Source organism: Protopterus annectens, chromosome 3.part0 (assembly GCF_019279795.1).
Source record: "Protopterus annectens isolate FY-2018-M chromosome 3.part0, PAN1.0, whole genome shotgun sequence".
Classification (NCBI taxonomy): Eukaryota; Metazoa; Chordata; order Ceratodontiformes; family Protopteridae; genus Protopterus; species Protopterus annectens.
This window is the reverse complement of record NC_056731.1, coordinates 31,514,688-31,537,160: the sequence shown is the minus strand read 5'-3', so window position 1 is coordinate 31,537,160 and position 22,473 is coordinate 31,514,688. Positions and strand designations below refer to the sequence as shown.

General features: G+C 40.2%; 1 protein-coding gene across 1 annotated transcript in view; it reads right to left on the bottom strand.

Annotated features, from left to right (window-relative positions):
• The window catches only part of PIP4K2A (phosphatidylinositol-5-phosphate 4-kinase type 2 alpha), a 1,425,784-nt gene that overhangs the window by 337,572 nt on the left and 1,065,739 nt on the right, over nucleotides 1-22,473 (bottom strand). Inside the window, 1 exon segment of the mRNA XM_044064562.1 lies at nucleotides 567-719. Within this exon segment, the coding sequence (XP_043920497.1) occupies nucleotides 567-719 (153 nt within the window).

The window sequence follows — 22,473 nt, the reverse complement described above, 5'->3', positions numbered from 1 at the left end:
TTTTATCAATTCCGCAGCTTAAAATTTTGAGGAATAACCTAACATTTCAAACAAGTCTAACACTAGATAAACACATTCATACTTACCAAAGCACGAAACACAGCCTTCAAATGGATGACAAAAGCCTACATGGGGAGGCGAAACGAATATTTAGCATCATGCTCTCTGAATGCCTCAAGAGCTTAACATTCTCCAGAACAAGTAAGGTCCGCTTGCATTCTGGGTTTGCCATGTATCTGTTTAAATATTACAGATTCAGTAATTCCTGCAAAAGTTGTGCTACACAAAGTCTGTACCCTTACAATAAAAGCTGCTAACACTTACTAATTTGATACGTCATGTCCCTGACATGAAGGAAAGTCATTTTTCAAAGCTCCACTAAGACAGCCAGTTACAGAAAACATACTAGTCATAAAATAACAGCATTCAGTCATGAAAAAGATCAAGGGATTAAGACAGAACTATAAGTAGTACTGAAAGGGACAGAATACCTAGAAAGTCATGCACATGGGATCACCTTGAAAGATCTTATTTCACAATCTAGTTTCATAACATGAGTGTGTTACCTGGTGGTATTTTTTCAATATATTATGCATCTCTGCTACATCTTCACTTGTTATAATTTTAATGACATATCTCTTATCATAGCTGGTATGGAATCGAGCTCCACTGCGTCCCTGGGAGTCGTTTATAAGCGGTGCACTTCTTGTCAATGAATTCTGTAAAATGGAATAAAAATGCATTACAAATCAGAAATGGCAAAGGAAACATTTCTTAAACCACACAATACCAAGAACCTTGAGAATATAATAGAATAAATATACAAAATTCAAGTCATAAAATTCATTATCTGTTTATGTTGGCATTTTGTAAAATGCAGTACATGTAACAGACATTTCAAGATGAACTGGGGCCTGTTGTAAAGATAGCACATTTATTTTCACATTAGTTATTTAACTAAAAAGTAGGCTATCAAATGATACAATGTAGCTATAGCTGCTTCAAAGGAATGGTCACAGATAATCTACATACAGCCAGCACAAGAAGAAAGTAGACAACAGATGATCTGCTCACTTGCAGTACCTGGGCAGATTAGTTAACGGAGGATTATCAAATTCAACCATGTTGCATTTGCCCTCATGACTTTTTAGACTCTCACTGCTGCCAGTGAAATTAAGGTATGAACAATGCTTTATGAATTTAATTAAAATAAACTGTTTTACACAAAAGTTAATAGGTGCATTATACTTAGAATGCTTAACCTGTAACGCATTAACATTATGCAGTCTGGGAACCTGTAACACATTAACATTATGTAGTCTGGGAACCTGTAACGCATTAAGATTATGTCGTCTGGGAACCTGTAACGCATTAACATTATGTCGTCTGGGAACCTGTAACGCATTAACATTATGTAGTCTGGAAACCTGTAACGCATTAACATTATGTAGTCTGGGAACCTTTGACGCATTAACATTATGTATCTGGGAACCTGCAATGCATTAACATTATGTATCTGGGAACCTGTAACGGATTAACATTATGTAGTCTGGGAACCTGTAAAGCATTAACATTATGTAGCCTGGGAACCTGTAATGCATTAACATTATGCAGTCTGGGAACCTGTAATGCATTAACATTATGTAGTCTGGGTACCTTTGACGCATTAACATTATGTAGTCTGGGATCCTGTAATGCATTAATGTTATGTAGTCTGGGAACCTGTAATGCATTAACATTATGTAGTCTGGGAACCTGTAATGCATTAACATTATGTAGTCTGGGATCCTGTAATGCATTAACATTATGTAGTTTGGGAACCTGTAATGCATTAATGTTATGTAGTCTGGGAACCTGTAATGCATTAATGTTATGTAGTCTGGGAACCTGTAATGCATTAACATTAAGTAGTCTGGGAACATTTAACACATTAACATTATGTAGTCTGGGAACCTGTAACGCATTAGCATTATGCAGTCTGGAAACCTGTAATGCATTAACATTATGTAGTCTGGGATCCTAAAATGCATTATCATTATGTAGTCTCAAAACCTGTACTGCATTAACATTATATAGTCTAGGAACCTGTAACGCATTAACATTATACAGTTTAGGAACCTGTAACGCATTAACATTATGTAGTTTGGGAACCTGTAACATATTAACGTTATGTAGTCTGGGAACCTGTAATGCATTAACGTCATATGGTCTGGGAACATGTCACTGATGTCTTTATAAGCTCCACTGTGTACTCAATACATACACAAAAAGCAATCATCAATAAGTTTTTGTGCATTTACAAGGCATATAGAGAACATAGTGCATATAAAGTGTTAACTCCTGAAATGTTTTGAAAACTTGTTATTACATTTTGATGTCATACGTCTTCGTCTTCACATATAACTTTGTGATTTTATACCTGCCATGTTGCTCTAAGAAGTGACCTGTGTTTGGCATACAAAGCATCTTCCAAACCCATTTATGATGGATTTACTGCTCATTAGCAAATCAAATCAGAAATGCTCGGTCTATGGATCTAAACCTCTTCTGCATCATCAACAGAACGGTTTAGAGAGACAGGTATAACTCGCACAGGATACTTCTACTTTAGAACAGACTCCCCAACAACAAAAAAACTAATTTAATTCCTGTCCATATTCAAACACAGCTTAGATCTATGGATGGAAAACAGAAAATTTACCCCAGGACTGCCTCCTGTATGGACAGAGGCAGTTCCTAAATGCTTTATCCCATTCATGGGCACCTCAAATTATCTATGGTATGATCATGGTTATTCGCTATAGGGGTAATACATAATTCTTGACCAAGAAATGGATAAAGCCAACCCATAACCAAATGGGATAGGTTATTTTGAGCAAAAAAGATACATTGGCTAAGCTTAAAATGGCTTAAACAGCATACAATAACAAAAATGCCATCAAAATTTAAAACGAGCAAGGAGTAGGGAAATATCAATAATATTTCAAGGAATGTGGAAATATGTACAGATTTTACATGAAGGAGTACTAGCAAATATTAAAGCTACAATAGGTCTACAAGCCTACAGCATCTTCTTACCTAGTGTCACAAAAGCAATTACAGGCAGTTTCATTCTAGTAAATATTCCCTCAGTTTAGCAATGAAATCACTGAATGCTATTTGATAAAGTATTTATCCAGGTAGCGGATTCCATTTTTTTTGCCCAAGTTTAATGAAGGATGTTTTCCCTATGGTAATGCCAAAAAGGTGGTCTCAAAGTAATGCTGTCATCCTGACTTCTTTTCAATGAATACATACACTGGTTCTCTTATTTGCAAGGTAGATTTTATTGGGGGGCACTGACACCGCATTACAAATTTAAACTATGTGCTGAGTTGCACAGTAGCTTGGACAGTAGCCAATGAAATATCTTCGAGAGATCACAATGATAGGTATGCTTGTCATCTAGAAGTACACAATTACAGATTTTACTTTCCAATACCTGCAGTCTTTGTGTGTGGTATCTAAAGTGCAGTGATAATAAATTTAGGACACAGTGAATTTTAAGAAACAGGCCATTTCTTGCTATGGGCTACACTGCAGTCAAGGATAATGAGTGAAATTTTGTAGCAAAGTATCAGTTGTAAAAGTGTTTTGTTGACTAAGTTGTCTGTATAGCGTGAGAGTGTGAGGGCAGGGTCAGGGAGGGCTCCTAGATATTTTTGCTATATAGCACTAGGTAGTGCATTATTTGAGTTATCCCTTACAATCACTGGGGGGAGATTGGCCAGTTTATGAGATCATGTCAAGGACCTGGAGTTCTATGGTGGACAGAAGCAGACAAAGTGCTCAACGGTGACCTTGTAATGCAGAGAGAGGACAGATTAAGCAAAGAAGAAAACTCACAAGAGTGGTGACATGAAGGGAATCATAGCATGCTGAGAGATTACCAGAGAAGAAACTTTGGGCTAATCAAGAGCGCCATGACAGCATAAGGATTTAAAGAATAAAGGACAGAACAGAAACCAAGAACAGACAGAGGCAGGCTTTTCTCCCATCAATATTTTTGATAATATTCACAAGAAGGGAAAAAGTTTGTGAGGCTAGTGTGCACTGGCAAATCTGCCCTAGCTGAAAAAACAAAAATAATTATATTAACCTTACCATATGCAAGACTGCAGGCTAAGACTATTTAACAAATGTGAAGACAATGAACTTATGAATGAACAGATGTTTAGCTGTCCTGATGAATCAAAGAAAATACAAAGATCATTTTTTGCTCACAGTTTTATCAGCTTAATATCAGTGTTTACCACTGAGATGTTTACAGACTCTTGAAGGCACTTCTTTGAGTTTCTTCACTCTGCACCTCATGCCATCCACTAAAGCCATAATCCACCCAGTATCCATACTACTTACTGTAGGGATAACATTAAATATGCAATGCATTTATCAAAGTGAAACAGCAAGAGTCCAACCCTTGTATGTGGGGTATAGGGAAGCTGGATACTTTGAGGGCATAACTCTCAACCTCAACTGTCCAGATTTTCAAATTGCCCAGATTTTATGCCTCATATTTTAGTATGGTCCTCATAAAATGTGTAATTTTCTGGCAAATCACTGAGGACTGAATTCACTTAATAATGATATATAGTTAAGTTTCAAACTTCATACTTTCAGAGAACATATGCTAACACAAATCCTGGTACTCTAGCAAGCTTTTAAGTTTTTAAATAGAGCAATATTTAAAATCTGTCCCTATTTTTTGGGCCTTTGCTCCCCTATTATTTTAGGCTTTGTCCAGAGGTAGGGGCATTATTAACCATCTTCTTATACTGTGTTACTGCACCCATTTTACAAAGTGGGGATTTATGAATGACATCAAATCTGAAAAATTAACCCAACTGCTAGCAAAAAAACTGCACTGCTTGAGTGCTGAGGAATGACACATCCAGTACTTCAAATTAAAGGAGGGCTGCAGGAGACAGCTGAATGGGTGGGGCCAATATGAAGGGGTGTGGCCAACCAGAAAGGTGTGGAGCTATGCTCAAAACCACAACAACTGGAACTTTAATTAAATACGCTGCCCTGGGTGCCAAACAGTCATTATGAGAGTCCAATCAAGACAAAATGAAGTGTAGAAGAAAAAAATATTTCAATGCATTGGCTACATGACAACTTACTTAATATCCAGATGGAAACAGGTTGTGAGGCATGAAAAAATAAATTACTTTTTAAATACATTACTGGAATGCCAGTCAAAATCAAGTATAAAAAAACAAGCAGCACTCAACTCAAACACTACTCCTTGCACTGCAGTTCTAATTATAATTTATATTCAGCTTTATAAAATTACCAAGTAACATACTGAAAGTAGCAATCTCTGTGATACCCCCACTTGTAAAAATGTTTTTTATCCAAAAAAGACCTGCTGCCTGACACAACTATCTACTTGTTTCATGGGGAAGACATGATCAAAATAAAAAATGAACAGCAAACAAGAAACAAGTTCAAGATAAATTGCTTACAGGATTCCTGCACAAGTTATGGACCACACATGATAGATTGGCATTCTGTTTAGTTTACGGGTAAAGACTGCAAAGATGACTGCAAGTCTCCAACAAATGTAATGAGCTTCTGAAAATACTGTAATCTTGTCCTTTTATTACAAATATTGTCATATGCATTTCAATACCCAAGGCTTATACATTATCTAGTTATGTAAATATTCTCTGCATGGCAACAATGAAAAGGCTTTCAATGCTAGTAATTCTTTAACAGTATGCTTATTAAAGCTTTCTTGTATCTTACAATCTCCGACAAGCTTTCCTGATGGTCATTAAATCATTGCTACTTAAACAGAGCAACAGGGCACTGTGACAGCATGCATTTCCTGAATAATAAGAAGCATAAATCAACAGTATAAAAATATGACAGAAAACCAGAACATTCTGCAAAATCAAGGACAGATGAAAAGCCATGGTCATACTTGTGGTCTACCTTGGATGGGGAAATACTCTGCACACTTACACTGCATAACTGCTCCTTGCCTTCCTTGGACACATCCAGAGCCACTACAATGGGGAGTGGGGTCAACAAGTATAATGCAGGAAATCTGGACAAGGCCAAATATACTGGGGGAACATGAACATACAAACACTACTAAAAATTGCTCTTGTATAAACTTAAGACAGTTGATAGAATAACAGGTCTTGCATTAGCATGCATTTTTCTGAAGGTTATGACGTCTGAAACTCAATGTCTGTTATTTAGTGACTTCATTCCTAAATGATTTGCTAGAAAACCACAAATTTTATGAGGAACAAACCAAAAATAAGAAGCAAATGTCTATTCATTCTGAAAAAATATGGACAACTGAGAGGTATAGTTCAACCGGGGCTGTCTGAGTTTGCTACACTTCCCTCCCTCACAAAATCATGGTCGAATGGAGCCTCCCCCCTGCAGCTATTCCAATGTCCCATTCCTTGGTTATTTTGCCCCATTTACCAATGTGCATACAGCTTTACTTCTGCGATGACTTAGATTTCATTTGAAAGTTTTATTTTGCATTTTACAGCACAAACCCTAATAGATATCTGTTAAACAAAGCAATGCAGTCTCACAATGAAAATAGACTTAGCATTAAAACTTCTCTGCCCTTGAAACTCACATGCATTGAAACAGCATTGAAACCCACATTCAAAGAAAATACATTTTGCCAGAGGCAGATAAAGACTAACTTTGGGCTATTTTCAAAATCATAGTCCCCTTGAACATGAAACATACACATGCTCTTTGATACACCTTCCTGACTGTATTACATTATATTCCTTGTACAATACAGTACAGTTATTAGAGGGCATTTGAAATTTATTGTTTTGAACATTTTTCCAGTAAACAATGAAACAAAATGCATGTACCAATGGCAAAACTGCCCAATTCAGAACATTTCCATCATAAAAAGTCTACTCAACCTTCTATAGTCCACCAGTATCAGTAAATATGCACAATCTAAGTAGTAAAATCCACATTAAAGAAATCTGTAACTAATAAAGAGGTTGCTGCTAGCAAACAACTTTATATGTCATTGTTTCATCTACAAATAAAGTGCCTGTTGCCCTTGAAGAATAAATTGCTTATGTTGCATGCATTAAAAAAATGATAAGCTAGTAATACCGCAATAGAGAATGGATGGCAAATTGATAACAGGTTCACAGTTACTAGGTATCTTTGCCAAAAAGGACTGCAGCATCCACCCCCTTTACAACACAGTACAGTGTCAGTAATGCATCTACCTACTGTGGGAGTAGAACCCACAGCCTTCTGCATCAAAAGCAAGTACACTACCTGTTGTGCTATTAACAATGCAAGCAGACTTAGCATAAGCAGCACTAAACTTTTCTTAACCTGCAGCTTTCAGCTCCTTGTAAAATCTACTCGACACTCAGCTGTATCTCTGAACTTTGCAGCACAAGAAATCTGGAAAAAGCCAACATTTCTTGGGGGGGCGGGACAAAAGGCCAAAAACCAGGGACACATTTTAAACATTGCTTGTATAATGTTGGAAAGTTGCTAGTGTTACCACCACACATTTCACTGCCACGTCTTGAACCCAGGGGGATCCTGTGCAAAACAGAGAAAACATACCACTATGCCAAATCAGCTGAAACAGAGGACAACAAAGTTAAATGGCTACCATTTAGTGAATTCAGTTCTCACCATAGCTCTCAACCTCTTAGCAAAAAAACATGTGGACAAAGCCAGTAATGGGGGGAATACAGCCCCCAAACATATTCAGTGAATTCAGTTCTCACCATAGCTCTCAACCTTAGCACAAAATACCTGGACGAGGCCAATAATGGGGGAATACAGTCCCAAAAATATGGGCAAACTTCAAATATCCATGTTATAAACTTAGACAATTGCTAGAATACAACTGCTAGAATAAAAGGTTTTGTTTTACCATGTACTTTCTGAAGAATATGAAGTCTGAAATTCAAATGCCTGTTATTTTTAAACATTTGTTAACCAGGAAACTAGTTTGACTTGGAACAAAACAAAGCCAATTTTCAGCAGAGCAGGGAGAAACACTCCAGACACATCTATGTAAGGGATGGGAGGACATGCAGACTCCACACAGAAGGCACCCCAGCCAAGAATCAAACCAGAAAACCTGTAGCTGTCAGGCAACAATGCTACCAGTGCACTACAAACCTTTGCAAGGAAAAATGAAGATACAGAAACCACAGATTTTGTGAGGAACAGAACAAATATGAGGCAAAAATCTGCAATTATTTACAAATAGTGGTGGGTAGGGAATTCAGGTCCTTGCCACCTGCATCCAAGGTACAGGGTTCAAGCCTGAGTATCTCTACCCACCACTATGTGTTAACAGGGGCATTTTACACACACACACACACACACACACACACACACACACACACACACACACACACACACACACACACTGTAAATGGATCTGGAATCACTCGAAGCAGCAAACCTTCCCTGTAAGAGCTTAAAACTCGGCTTACCTCTCTCCTGATTGAAGCAGCAAACCTCCACACACAAAGTCCAACTCCATTGTCTAGAAGCAGCAAACCTCCAAACCTGCGCTCGACTTCAACGCTCCCCTGCAAGAGCTTAAAACTCAAATTACCTCTCTCCTGATTGGTCCTGCGCTCGAATCCCTGCGAGAGCTTAACCTCACCTCTTCTCCTGATTGGTCCTGTCTGCGGATCAATCAGTCCGGAGCTCCTCTGTTCTGTGCGGTCGTCTACTGCACAGATTCCTGGGCATCTGCGGGGCAGAAAATACCTTCCCTATATCTGGACTGCTGACTCGGGCAGTCAGAGTTCGCACAGATTCCTGGGCATCTGCGGGGCAGTCTGAGTGTGTCTGCGCATGCGCGGATGTTCCAGTACTCGTAAAAAATATATATATTTTTAATTTTATGTTTCACATTTTTATTTCTTTTGTTTCTAGGTGGGAGGGCTGCAGTCCCATAGCACGAGCCGTCCCTGCTTAAGACTCTTTCACAGTGTAGCTACATGGCCAGAACAGCAATCATGGAAACCAAATAGCTGTTTGCTTCTTCTTATTTGTTTATTGAACAGGTAGGTGGGGATGATCCAAAAGACCTTTTCAACCATGACTTGAGTGCACTATAAGATCTTGCACTACAGAGAACATGACAGCAGCTGTCGATCAAGTCCCAAGTTTTGTACTACGCTCACAACATGCTCTCCAGAAAACAATGGTATCATGATATAAAATACTACGGACTGGAAAAAAATGCAACATTAAAATACCACTGTCATGCTATGAAGTCCTGTCTCTGGCTTTTTTTTCCTGAGGAATGTTATGCAACAGCTAACCACATTTTTCTTAACTGCCTTTGTGGTTCATATTCTAAACAGTAAACCAAAAAGATGTGCACACGACTTCCCAAAGTGATCCTCTGGTAAACAGCACAAAATTATGAAGATGTACAACTATGAGAGTTTTTCTATCTTGGAATATTTTTTTTAATCTACTGCAATGGCTAGTCTAGTTGTTTAAAACAGTCTCTTACAGTTGTGCATTCAGAATAATGATGTCTTACTTACAGAGTGGCAAGAGTGTTGTGTTTAAGTTCTGATTTGGTTTGTGCCGTGAAATAATTTTACAGTATTCTGCTTTTTTAGGTGTCTTGTGCTTTTGCTAGTTGTCTGAAATTCACAATTATATGTGGTCATAACCGTTTATGCACCGAGCTGTACTTTGCAATGAAATATTTAAAGAAATGGTGTAAGCCACACTAAGGCTTAGACACTTACAGTGATGCAATGTTGTCTTCACTAATAATGAACAAAGGCTGCCTACTAAATGAAGCTGCCTTTTTGAATAGTGTCACTTTTGAACTTTGTAGCTGGATAAAACGTACAGATGCACAACTGAAAATTAAATGTTGTTTATAATTCTGCACTTACTATTAGAAATCTCTTGGGTCAACCATTACAATCATCATTACAGCCATGTCTGACAAATAGTACTCAGGATTATCGATTTAGATAAACAAAAAAGTCTTCATACAAAAATGCTTACCAAAATATCACAGTGCAGTACTGACATTTTTCCCTAATATTACACACATATTATTTATATTATATTCTTATTATGAATGCAGTCTTATTGATTCATTAGCATAACTCTGTTACATACATAATATTATGCCAGGTAAAACAGTGAATATTTGTACATATTCTTTGAGGTATTTTACAGTCAAACCACTACCTAAGTTGAAGTGAGCAGAGTGTTTTATATCTATATATTCCAGCATTGTGCAAAGTCTGTGCAACACTTGGACGGAGGTGTATCCATCATCATTAAGGATAAGTAAACCTGGAGACTGGTCAAATAGCATGACTCTCTCAAGCTACTCCATGTCCAATTAACTACAGGCAAAGTCCCCTACCACATCATAGCTAGCTGTAGGTCTCCCATCATGAATCAGAAAAAGCATACCTCATACCTGGGCTTACTGGAGTCACTTGCCATACAGCCCAACATCTTACTCATGGGTGATTTTAATTATCCTACCTTTGACTGGGAAATATACACGACCACAAACATGCTGGCTCAGAGGATCTTGGACTTTGTCAGTGCAAATGCTCTGGAACAGCTAGTTAGCACACCCACAAGAGACTGAAATGTCCTGGACATAGAACTCACTAATGTGGGAGAGGATTGCCCCCCCATGTCCTCCCTGGTAAGATCGGACCATAAATCAGTCTTGTTCAATGTAATTATAAGACCAGATACCCCATCAAGCTCAAAAACGCTTAAGAATATTTCAAAGACAAATTACTTCCTATTAATTGATGGTATAAGAAGTTTCAAAGCCCCTCGAACACAGATAACATGGACTCATATGCAGAGGTGTACACCAATGCTCTGTATAACCACTTAAGCAGTTGTATAGAACTGGCTGTATCTGACTGGATTAAAACCAAGTCTTGCCGAAAAAAAAAAAAGCCACCCTGGTGGACCCCTAATATAAAACAGGTTACACAACAAAAGAAAGAAACTGATGTCCAAGAACAAGAGGGAACTGGCTCAGCAGAGGAAGAAATCCCTCTCTAGCTTAAAATTAGAGATCTTGCCAAGTCCTCCAAAGCTAATTATAAAGTTAAAATAGCCACCATAGCTGAGGATAATCACAAGGCATTCTTTAATTACGTCCAATATTTAAAACGGAATACTAGTTGCGGATGGCACCACCCATACTCAACTGGATGTAATAGCCAACCTGCTAGCTGACAGATTTAGAGCAAACTTCACCCACGTACCCCCCTCTAATTATACCCCAAAGTATACCTGGCACCATTCCTCAGACTATTATCTCAAGACAGCAGGACATCTTGGTGCTCTCCAAGGGCAAAAACACAGCATCAATGGGACCAGACAACATCCCAGGTTGCCTTTTAAACAACTTAAAACGTGACCTAGCAGACCCACTTGGACTCCTGTTTAATCACAGCCTATGAGCTGGCTATCTTCCAGCAGAATGGAGAACAGCGATTCCTCTGCACAAAGGGGGACCATCAACTCACCCTGGGGAATTATAGGCTCATAAGCTTGACTAGCCTTATCTGCAAGGCCATGGAAAGAATCATTATGGACCTTGTAACAAGGAAATAGGTAATTTTCAAACTCTGAACCCAACCCAGTTTGGATTCATTAAAGTAGATCATGCCTGTTAAACATGGTTGACTTCTTTGAGAACGTCACCAAGGCCCTGGATGAAGGAAAGACCGTTCATACCACCTACAATACCTTGACCTAACCAAGGCATTTGACACAATCGGTCACTCAGGTGTCATAGAGAAACTCTCCCATTTGAGAATTAACACCTAGATTATCAGATGCTAACCAACTGGCTCACTGACAGGACATGCTGTCAAAGTGGATGACATCAGCTCTAACAAAAGACCAGTCACCAGTGAAGTACCACAGGGTTTTCTGTACTGGGCCCTTTACTGTTCGGAATTTATTTTCTCAGAAGTCCAGGCAAACTTGAATGGACTGTGGCTGGCCAAGTTCACTGACAATTGCAAACTGGGAGCAATCATGGAGTTCCCCAATGATGTTAATATACTGCAGGCAGGGTTAACGCAGGCAAATGATTGGTGTTAAACCAAGGATTAAAGGTAAATGCAAACAAATGCATTATTCCCTTTGGGAAAGCTGACATTCCTGCTAATTACATTACAGACAGCACCCCCCCCCCAGTGTAGACCCAGTGGTACGTGATCTGGGTACTCAGGCTGATAGCAATCTGAAATTCGACCACCACATATCCACAGTAGTAAGGAAATCTTTTTATGTAGCACATCGTATAAGTAAATGCATCACATCTAGATCTAAGGATGTTATAATTCCATTAGACTCGGCCCGCATCAAACTAATAATTGAGTACAATGCTCCCTTTTGCAGGTAGCTCACCAGACAACTGCAACAGTTGAAGAGACTAGAGTGGTTTCTCACCAAAAAATTACAGGGTACACAAAACAAGTCTTGCACAGAATGACTGAAAGCCCTGTCATTGTTTTCTGTCTCCTACAGGTTGCTAAGGGGTGACCTGTGCCAAGCTTACATGGCAATCTCTGACCTGGCCCTGATGGAAATGTTACACATTTGTAAAGCAAACTGCATGAGGGTCACTCACTACAGGGACTTTAATCTAGCCTGTGACATGAATAGGTCATGCTGAAGAGAGATATACATCACCCAGAGACCACCACTTCTCTGGAACAAGCTTCCAATTCATGTGAAACAGAGCTTCTCCCTGACCTTTTTCAAATGCAACCCAGATCAATGGATGTATGACAGCAAATTCATTCCTGAGGTGGCACCCATGTCCTTCCTGGACAGAGGAAATCAGTATTAACTACCATAGACCCTTACATCCATGAACTTCACTCACCTAACCATCGACAACTGGGGCAACTCGGGATAAAGCTTGTAAGGTCGCTAGGGCCGTTAGCTTAGTGACCTTCTATGAACCTAAGAACTACACAAAATGGCCTTCTACTGTATGCAAAAAGACAACAAATCACAAAAGGTAATTGCTCAAACATGCAGAGATTCATAAAAAAATCTGCATTTTCGAGTTGCATGCAAATACAATAGTCTGTGGGCATGGCCTAAGTAAACTAGGCCCATGTGCACCATGGAGGACTGTCATCTGGTATGTTATGTAGCACTACAGCTCAGAGAAGCCTGTACTATTCAACATTCAAGCTGACAAGTGTACCTGTACATGGCTATTAGTTGCATACACCCACTGCAGCAGTGTACAGGGGTAAGCAGAGTTGTACCCATGCATCTGAGCACTGCACAATAGCTGTCTGATCTATGCGGCACTAACCCACAGCTGTTCCAACAACTCAGATGGGTGATTCAGAGGTATTTGGTGAACCATTTAAAGGGATGCAGCACTGCTGGGACTACATCTTCTCAGATGCAGCACTGCTGGGACTACATCTTCTCAGTTGCAGCACTGCTGGGACTACATCTTCTCAGATGCAGCAATGTGCTGGGACTACATCTTCTCAGATGCAGCACTGCTGGGACTACATCTTCTCAGATGCAGCACTGCTGGGACAACATCTTCTCAGATGCAGCAATGTGCTGGGACTACATCTTCTCAGATGCAGCAATGTGCTGGGACTACATCTTCTCAGATGCAGCACTGCTGGGACTACATCTTCTCAGATGCAGCACTGCTGGGACTACATCATCTCAGATGCAGCACTGCTGGGACTACATCATCTCAGATGCAGCACTGCTGGGACTACATCTTCTCAGATGCAGCACTGCTGGGACTACATCTTCTCAGATGCAGCACTGCGCTGGGACTGCATCTTCTCATATGCAGCATTGCTGGGACTACATCTTCTCAGATGCAGCACTGCTGGGACTACATCTTCTCAGATGCAGCAATGTGCTGGGACTACATCTTCTCAGATGCAGCAATGTGCTGGGACTACATCTTCTCAGATGCAGCAATGTGCTGGGACTACATCTTCTCAGATGCAGCAATGTGCTGAGACTACATCTTCTCAGATGCAGCAATGTGCTGGGACTAAATCTTCTCAGATGCAGCACTGCTAGGACTACATCTTCTCAGATGCAGCACTGCTGGGACTACATCTTCTCAGATGCAGCAATGTGCTGGGACTACATCTTCTCAGATGCAGCACTGCTGGGACTACATCTTCTCAGATGCAGCACTGCTGGCACTACATCTTCTCAGATGCAGCACTGCTGGCACTACATCTTCTCAGATGCAGCAATGTGCTGGGACTACATCTTCTCAGATGCAGCACTGCTGGGACTACATCTTCTCAGATGCAGCAATGTGCTGGGACTACATCTTCTCAGATGCAGCACTGCTGGGACTACATCTTCTCAGATGCAGCACTGCTGGGACTACATCTTCTCAGATGCAGCACTGCTGGGATAACATCTTCTCAGATGCAGCAATGTGCTGGGACTACATCTTCTCAAATGCAGCACTGCTGGGACTACATCTTCTCAGATGTAGCACTGCTGGGACTACATCTTCTCAGATGCAGCACTGCTGGGACTACATCTTCTCAGATGCAGCACTGCTGGGACTACATCTTCTCAGATGCAGCACTGTGCTGGGACTACATCTTCTCAGATGCAGCACTGCTGGGACTACATCTTCTCAGATGCAGCAATGTGCTGGGACTACATCTTCTCAGATGCAGCAATGTGCTGGGACTACATCTTCTCAGATGCAGCAATGTGCTGGGACTACATCTTCTCAGATGCAGCAATGTGCTGGGACTACATCTTCTCAGATGCAGCAATGTGCTGGGACTACATCTTCTCAGATGCAGCAATGTGCTGGGACTATATCTTCTCAGATGCAGCAATGTGCTGGGACTACATCTTCTCAGATGCAGCACTGCTGGGACTACATCTTCTCAGATGCAGCAATGTGCTTCTCTTTTCATTTCAGGTGGCTATCCCAAACCTTTGTTTTAGACTGCACATATTAATGTTGGATACGTTGTTCTGTATCATTTTCTGAAGACCAGCAGCAACAACAGTTTTCTCCAAGACATGTTTTGTTGTCTAAACAAGAGTATATACGCAAGACAAAAACTAGATGCAAAAATGTCAGTGTCTTGTTTCAGGATGCACAGTGCTCACTACTAACTTTTCTCAGGACTGAGAGGGGCCCACTAGTTTAATCTTGGCAAGTGGCTGCCCCTGTTGACCTGAATGCTAAATGTGTGGTGGATCTTTGCACTGCAGCTGAGACAGTGGACACAAGTACCAGCAGTGGAACACCCTTGGACAAGTTTACATGAGCTCCATTGGAAGACTCATGTAGCTGTACTTGGACTGTCTTCGGTTGAGTACCGTCTCTCCTTGGTGCACATAAGCACTGCGACTCCCTTAATTATGTTTAGCCAAATACCAATATTAGGACTTCGGTTTGCATAGCAGAGCCATATTTGCAGACTGAAGTACTGATAATGGGGGTCCCCTGAGTTCTTAGGCCTTTAATGGTAGTTCCTTGCAATAAAGTAAAGGTACTAAAACATCCTTAGTCCAACTTTCAGGTACAAATTACATCTTGCTGATGTTCAAAGTAAAGATGTTTTCACTTGTCTATGCTGTGCATAAGCAGTAGTTCAGTTTCTAGGTGATGGATCTGAGGTGCTGCAGTTAACACTGAAGACACTTTAATGCTCACTTGAGGGAAAAATTTGTCTTTGTACATTATCCCAGTAAAATGTACTATATTTCTGTTGAGCATGCATTGTACACTACAGTAAAATGAACCAAGCATTGGTGGCTACTAAGGGACTGATCAAATGCAAGAAAATTCCACAGCAGCACTGAAAGATGCTGCTGTCAGGGCATATTCACTCCTTGTTCTACTCTGATGTTTGAGCAGGGAAACAATGTGTAAACAAAGTCTGTGTAAAACAAATGTCAATAAAGGTAGAGAAGATATTCTTCACTGTATTGCAGATGTACCCAAGCTGTATAAAAAGGAGTACTACACCCTTCCATGGAAAAGCAAAAAATTGTGACATCTGAAGGAAGTCATGACACAGTCCACAAAGCAGGAAGTTGAGTTCCATGGCTATCTAGTGTCAGTTCCACATTAAATACTGAATAAATTAATGACTGCTACAGGCCTATGGATACAGAGGCACATACTTCACAACATAAGGACAGCCAAGACTTCTGCCTCCTTGCAAATTGAACAAAAGATATGTTAACAAAGGAGCAGATAGTCTTGGGTCTGGAAATAAATCTGTGAGAGTATGCTGATCTTGTTTAAACAACTGGCTGCACAGGCTGAGGTCTTGCTGAGCTACTTTTCAGATAATTAATGCCACGGAGTACAGAATGACATTCTTTTCAGATAATTAATGCCACAGAATACAGAATGACATACTTTTCAGATAATTAATGCCACGGAGTACAGAATGACATACTTTTCAGATAATTAATGCCACCGGGTACAGAATAACATACTTTCCAGATAATTAATGCCACCGGGTACAGAATGACATACTTTTCAGTTAATGCCACGCAGTACAGAATGACATACTTTTCAGATAATTAATGCCACCGGGTACAGAATTACATATTTTTCAGACAGTTAATGCCACCGGGTACAGAATGACATACTTTTCAGATAATTAATGCCATGGAGTACAGAATGACATACTTTTCAGATAGTTAATGCCACGGAGTACAGAATGACATACTTTTCAGATAATTAATGCCACCGGGTACAGAATGACATACTTTTCAGATAATTAATGCCACCGGGTACAGAATGACATACTTTTCAGTTAATTAATGCCACCGGGTACAGAATGACATACTTTTCAGATAATTAATGCCACGCAGTACAGAATGACATACTTTTCAGATAATTAATGCCACGCAGTACAGAAAGACATTTTTCAGATAATTAATGCCACGGAGTACAGAATGACATCACCTGAAAAGTTAAGGATATGACAAAGATGGAAACATGAGTAGCAAATTAATGGTGCTCACACACGTCTGAGTCACTATCGTCAATGCAGTGCATAAAACATGCATTGTGAATGGGCTCATCACTGCACTATTACACTCATCTACCTTGCAGTCAGTGCACAGTATGTCTGAATACACAAAACGGTTGATGCAAAACTGAAATTTAGCCAAGCACACAATATGTTTACAGCAGATATGAAAGATTTCAGTATCAGCACACTACAAACTGTAGATGAAAAATTTAGTAAAATAAGTAGCTTACTTAAATTAATGAAATGTATATTGAAATGTGATAGATACACTAACACCTCAGCTTAATGGCCTTCTAGATGTGCACTATATCCTAAAGAGAAGGAAAAGACAGCATCACCGATTCATAACAACCTACTACAGTTCCCCAGTTATGATCAATCAAATCAAATAATATCAATCAATCACCATTCCATGTCAGTTAAAAGAGATATTAAGAAGGGAACTGAGAGAGAGAGACTGAAAGTCAATTATTTTATTTTATTTATTTATGTTTACTGGGGTAGTGCACTGATCAGTGCTGACCAATTTCAGGCTCAGCTCTGGTAAAATACAAAACATTTCTCAAACCTTAAAACCCTGTCCAAATGAAAGCCTGCTTCTTGTGTCTAGAGATGGTATGCTGTTATTGTACCACCCTACACACAAGTACCTGGATGACTCAAGAATCATATAGTGTGACTTGCACATTGATAAATTATACCCATATGTCACTGTCTGCTGCTTGTGCACCTATTGGCTTGGTTACCATCTTGGTGTTGTACATAGAGGCATCTCACAACAACTGTCTGACAAAAAGTACACTGTAAAGTAATGCATGCACTATGATGGCGGTACCTTATAGAAATTGGTGACTAAGACGATATACAGTTCAAAAAACATTTTGCTACACTCCTGCCAGTAATCAACAAACAAAAGGAAGAAGCTATTATACCTACCATAAGTGGAAGCAGATGACCAGAGTATAATACATTTTTACACAACACTTATGTGCATCAGTGTCCTCATCTCCACTCACAGCTGCACGACCTGTGTAATTATAATAAATACAGACGACCTTTAGAATCGGTCTGTAAGGCCTGACTAATATCCTACTCTATTCAGTACTAAAAGATAAGATCATCAGCACAAAGAATCTGATTAGAACTGCAAAATCTAGTCATATCTCTTACTTCAGATCGTCTTCTATGTTTTCTAAATGATATACTATTACAGACTGTGGACATCGGAACGAAGATCATTCACCAGAAATAAATATCTTGATGTATCACTGAATATGCAAATGTCTGTTTAAATATCCCAGCCTAAGCTACCAATCAGAGATAAGCCATCTTGCCATTGCCACTGTAGGCTCTGAATACACAGCCAGAAGACTGGTGGCACAGACTACTGGGCAATACACAGAACATAAGGTTTCATTATATCCTGCCTTGTTAGGTCATGTAATATCAGAACTTAAACAGTCATGCACCAAAACAAGTACAATCACTATTTCACATTTGCAATGACACTTTACTGTTTGGGCACTGTTTGCTAATGTGTGATTTCAGGGAGTGCGTGTAAAAGCACCATGACGAATTTGCAAGGAGGTTGTTTATCTTGTTTAAACAATTGCATAAATAGACAGGTCCTACAGAGCTACATCTAAGATAACTAACACCATCTTAGTGGCAAACAGATTCATCTCAGAACAGTTGCTAGTTAAGAATGTACACGGTAAAATAATGTTTTAATAGGTTCATAGGTTGGTACTAGGCTATCAGCCCTAAACAATTCCCTGGCTATTTCTTCCCACATTATTTACTTTCCTAGGTTCCTCTTGAAGAGGTCCAAAGAGGCACTCTGCTTGACATGTATGGGCAATCTATTCCAGAGTCTGGGGTCTCTGGGTCAGAACCCCTCCTCCAGCATGTTTGTTTTTTTATTGTGATGACAAGGTAGATCCCTGGATGTCCAACAGCTCTGGGTTTGACATGGCCTTGTATGCATCTGCTTTAGGCCTGTGATTCTTTTAGTGAGGTATTTCTGAGGCCTTTCCAGTTGTTGCAGATGTCTTGAGAGGTACATACCAAATGGGGCGCTAGTATCTATAATGGGTCTAATGAGGGATGAGTACAGTGGGACAATGACCTCCTTTTTCTGGATGAAAAGCCGATGAGGTGTGCCACATAGAAGGATTTTCTGACTGTTGTGGTGAGACCACTGTCCACCTGTGTCCCTAAGTCTCTTATCACACTTTCTGTGTTTAGTGTACTGCCACCTATATGGTAATTCATGGATACATGTTTTTCCCAAAGGGGATAACAATACATTTCTTGGCATTGAGCTTGAGCCCGTGGCTCTGGCACCAAGCATCTGTTTCTGTAAGGCCCTTTGTAGAGTATCCACATCATTTGGGATTCAATAATGGCTCCCAGTTTGCAGTCATCTGCAAACTTTGTTAGTCCCTTAGTGTTGACCTGTACTTCAGAGAAGTAGATGGACTGAACCCTGAGGTACTCCACTGTCACTTGTCTGGAGCTTTTACAGTGTGGGTTCTATCAGTAAGCCATTTAGCAACCCATTGGGTGACATAGGGATTAATGTCCAACTTAGTAAGTTTATCTATGATTCAAGAGTGGGGGATGGTGTCAAAGGCCTTGGCAAGGTCTAGATAGGCTGTGTGGACCACCTTATCCTTGTCCATGGCTCTGGAGACTGATTCAAAGAAGTCAATCAGGGTCAGGAGACAGGATCGGCCCTTCACAAACCCAAACTGGGTGGGGTCCAGTGTTTGAAGGTTGCCGATGTCTTTGTTTATAAGTTCGCCCATGGCCTTCCAGATAAGGCTTGTCAAACTGAGGTGGATCCCCTTTGTGGATTGGGATAACTGTAGCCTAGCCCACTCAGTGGGCATGAAACCTGAGGTGAGGCTATGATTAAACATGACACTTAGGTGAGGTGCCAGTTCATATTGTAGTTCATGTAGTACACAGCCGGGATATCATCTGGTCCCATGGATGCTGTATTCTTGGCTTTAGAGAGTTTTGTACCTGTGTGGAATCGATCTGCCAGGATATTGGCAATATCCTTGGATCAGTATATTTAATGCCATTCTGTTTTAGCTCAGAGCAGATCTGAGCATTGCCATTTAGATTCTTGACATAGTTATAGAATGCTTTGTGGTTGTCTTTGGAATCTTTGTCAATTTTATTTTCGTAACTAGCTTTGGAGGATTTTATGAGGCATCTCAGTTTCTTACTGAGGCTAGTAATTTTGCATCATGGGATTTTAAAGTTTCTTCCTTTTGTTGTAAAGTTTGTTTATGGCAGAGTACCACCAGATTGGCTTCCTTTTTTGGATGAGAGCATTTTGGTTCTATTTGGGATGCATGAGTGGATGTGCTCGTGACAGTGCCTCAGTGTAGGATTCAGCAGTTGAACTTTCAGTTCCGTCTGCATGGGTGTCATGAAGTTTGTCACTTTTGACTTGAGTAGCAATGAAGTTTGCTTTGGAGAAGTTTTGGTTGTGGTTTTGGGGGGGGGGGGGGGGGGGGTGGATGTTAATGTTAAGGGTTATATGGTCAGATGTTGGGACATGAGTAGTTTTCCCAGTTAATGGCAGGGTAGTTGAAATCACCCAGTATTAGGGTGTTTGGTTGCATCTTAATATTTTCCAGTATGTTTAGAAAGGTGTAGTGAGAATCTTGGGGTATTGCAGTCTTACCTAGTGTTAGTTGCACCTGGAGAATTTCAGATGCATTGTGTTGGGCAACTAGCCTGGTGGTGTGAATATCCGTTGTAGCCTGGTATTGCAGGGGTGCTCTCTGGAGCCTTGAACCAGGTCTCAGGTTACTGCACAGATATCGATGTTCTCCATTTTTAGGAGTGTCTCGAGAGGAGAGTTGATTTGTTGTTCTTCTAGCATTGAGTAGCATTACCTTCAGATGTTGCATGCTTGTACCTGTTATGGCACCTGTTACCTGCAGAGGCAGTTCAAACTCCTGCTTTTCTGCGTGTCATTCCCACGGTATTCACCCTTTTTCTGCAGCTGTATGACAATGGAGTTAGTACATTAAGTGATAAGGGGGGATACAAGAAAAGAAATGCTTTTCAGGGTTATTTTCATTTTTTTCAATATACATGGTTATTATCATTTATTTAATTCCTTTAGCTAGTGTTATTTTGACGTTTCGGTCTTCCTGTCTTTGCTGGTTCATCACAGACTTGAAAACTGTAATTTACTCCAAAAAACTAGAGCTTGCACACCAGGGTTAAATTCCTCAACCTGCACTTAAACTGTGTAACTCTGGGCAAGTCAAGTAACCAGATGAAGACTCCCAAGCCACAGCTTCAAAAAAAGGCAGTCGGGCAATATGGATCTTACTTGGCTAATAGTGATATATTTAGATTAAAGAAAAATTATGCTGTTGTCACCCTTACTGGCTTCTTACTCCGCCCATACCAGTGATGGCAACCTAGCATAGTTGTAATAGTACCTGAAGGATTACATTCTGTTCTTGATAACTGCATTAATGCAGTTAGAATTTGCCTCCACTTTACAGAGTCAGTAACAAGGTAACTCTTTAGCCAGGCATCAAATTAGCTGGAGTCATGCTTAGTGTTGGTTTCTTCCATAGGACACCGATTCTCTAGCCATTCAACTCCAAGGCAGTAAGCTCATTAAAGAAATAGAGTACCGTTACTTTTCCCACTGTAAGGTGATGGATTCACCACAGACAAACTCAGCTCTCTATTACATGAGGCAAATCTAAAATCCAATGCACTTACCATCTCTAAGTGTGGGTACTGGAAAAGTTTTGCTGTCACTTCAAAGTCTATGAGCTAAGACCTTTCTCTGACATTCAGAATCAGAAGCATAGCTGGGATGAGATGAAAGGGGCTGCCATCCTGGGTGCAAACTGTTAGGTGTCAAGACTGGTAGATGCTGACTGATCTGTAGCGCAGCACCTGCATCCACTTCTGTAAATGGCAGTACAGAAATGAATGCCAATACTGTTTTTGTGGTTAGAACTGATGCACTTCAGTGATTCACATGTGGTGCAACTTGTGGCAAACATTTCGCTACAGTCTTAAGAACACTTCTCTACACTTCCAACTCTACAGAAATCAGAAGTATCACACATAGGTGAGTGGTCTTCAGCCTAAACAATGGTACCTACTCCTAACAGCATACCCTATCAGTGCCACCAGACAGTCCTCAGTCTTCTGAAGAACAAAATGGCCAACAGTGTGTTCAAGACAAGCAGTCTCTTGTTAAGCACGCATCAAACAGCGCACACCTGTCTTGCACTCTGTATTTTAACTACATCTGTTATAACTATACCTTAGCTACATTACTTAGTTCATTCTTTCCTTAATACCCACTTTACCCAGTTCA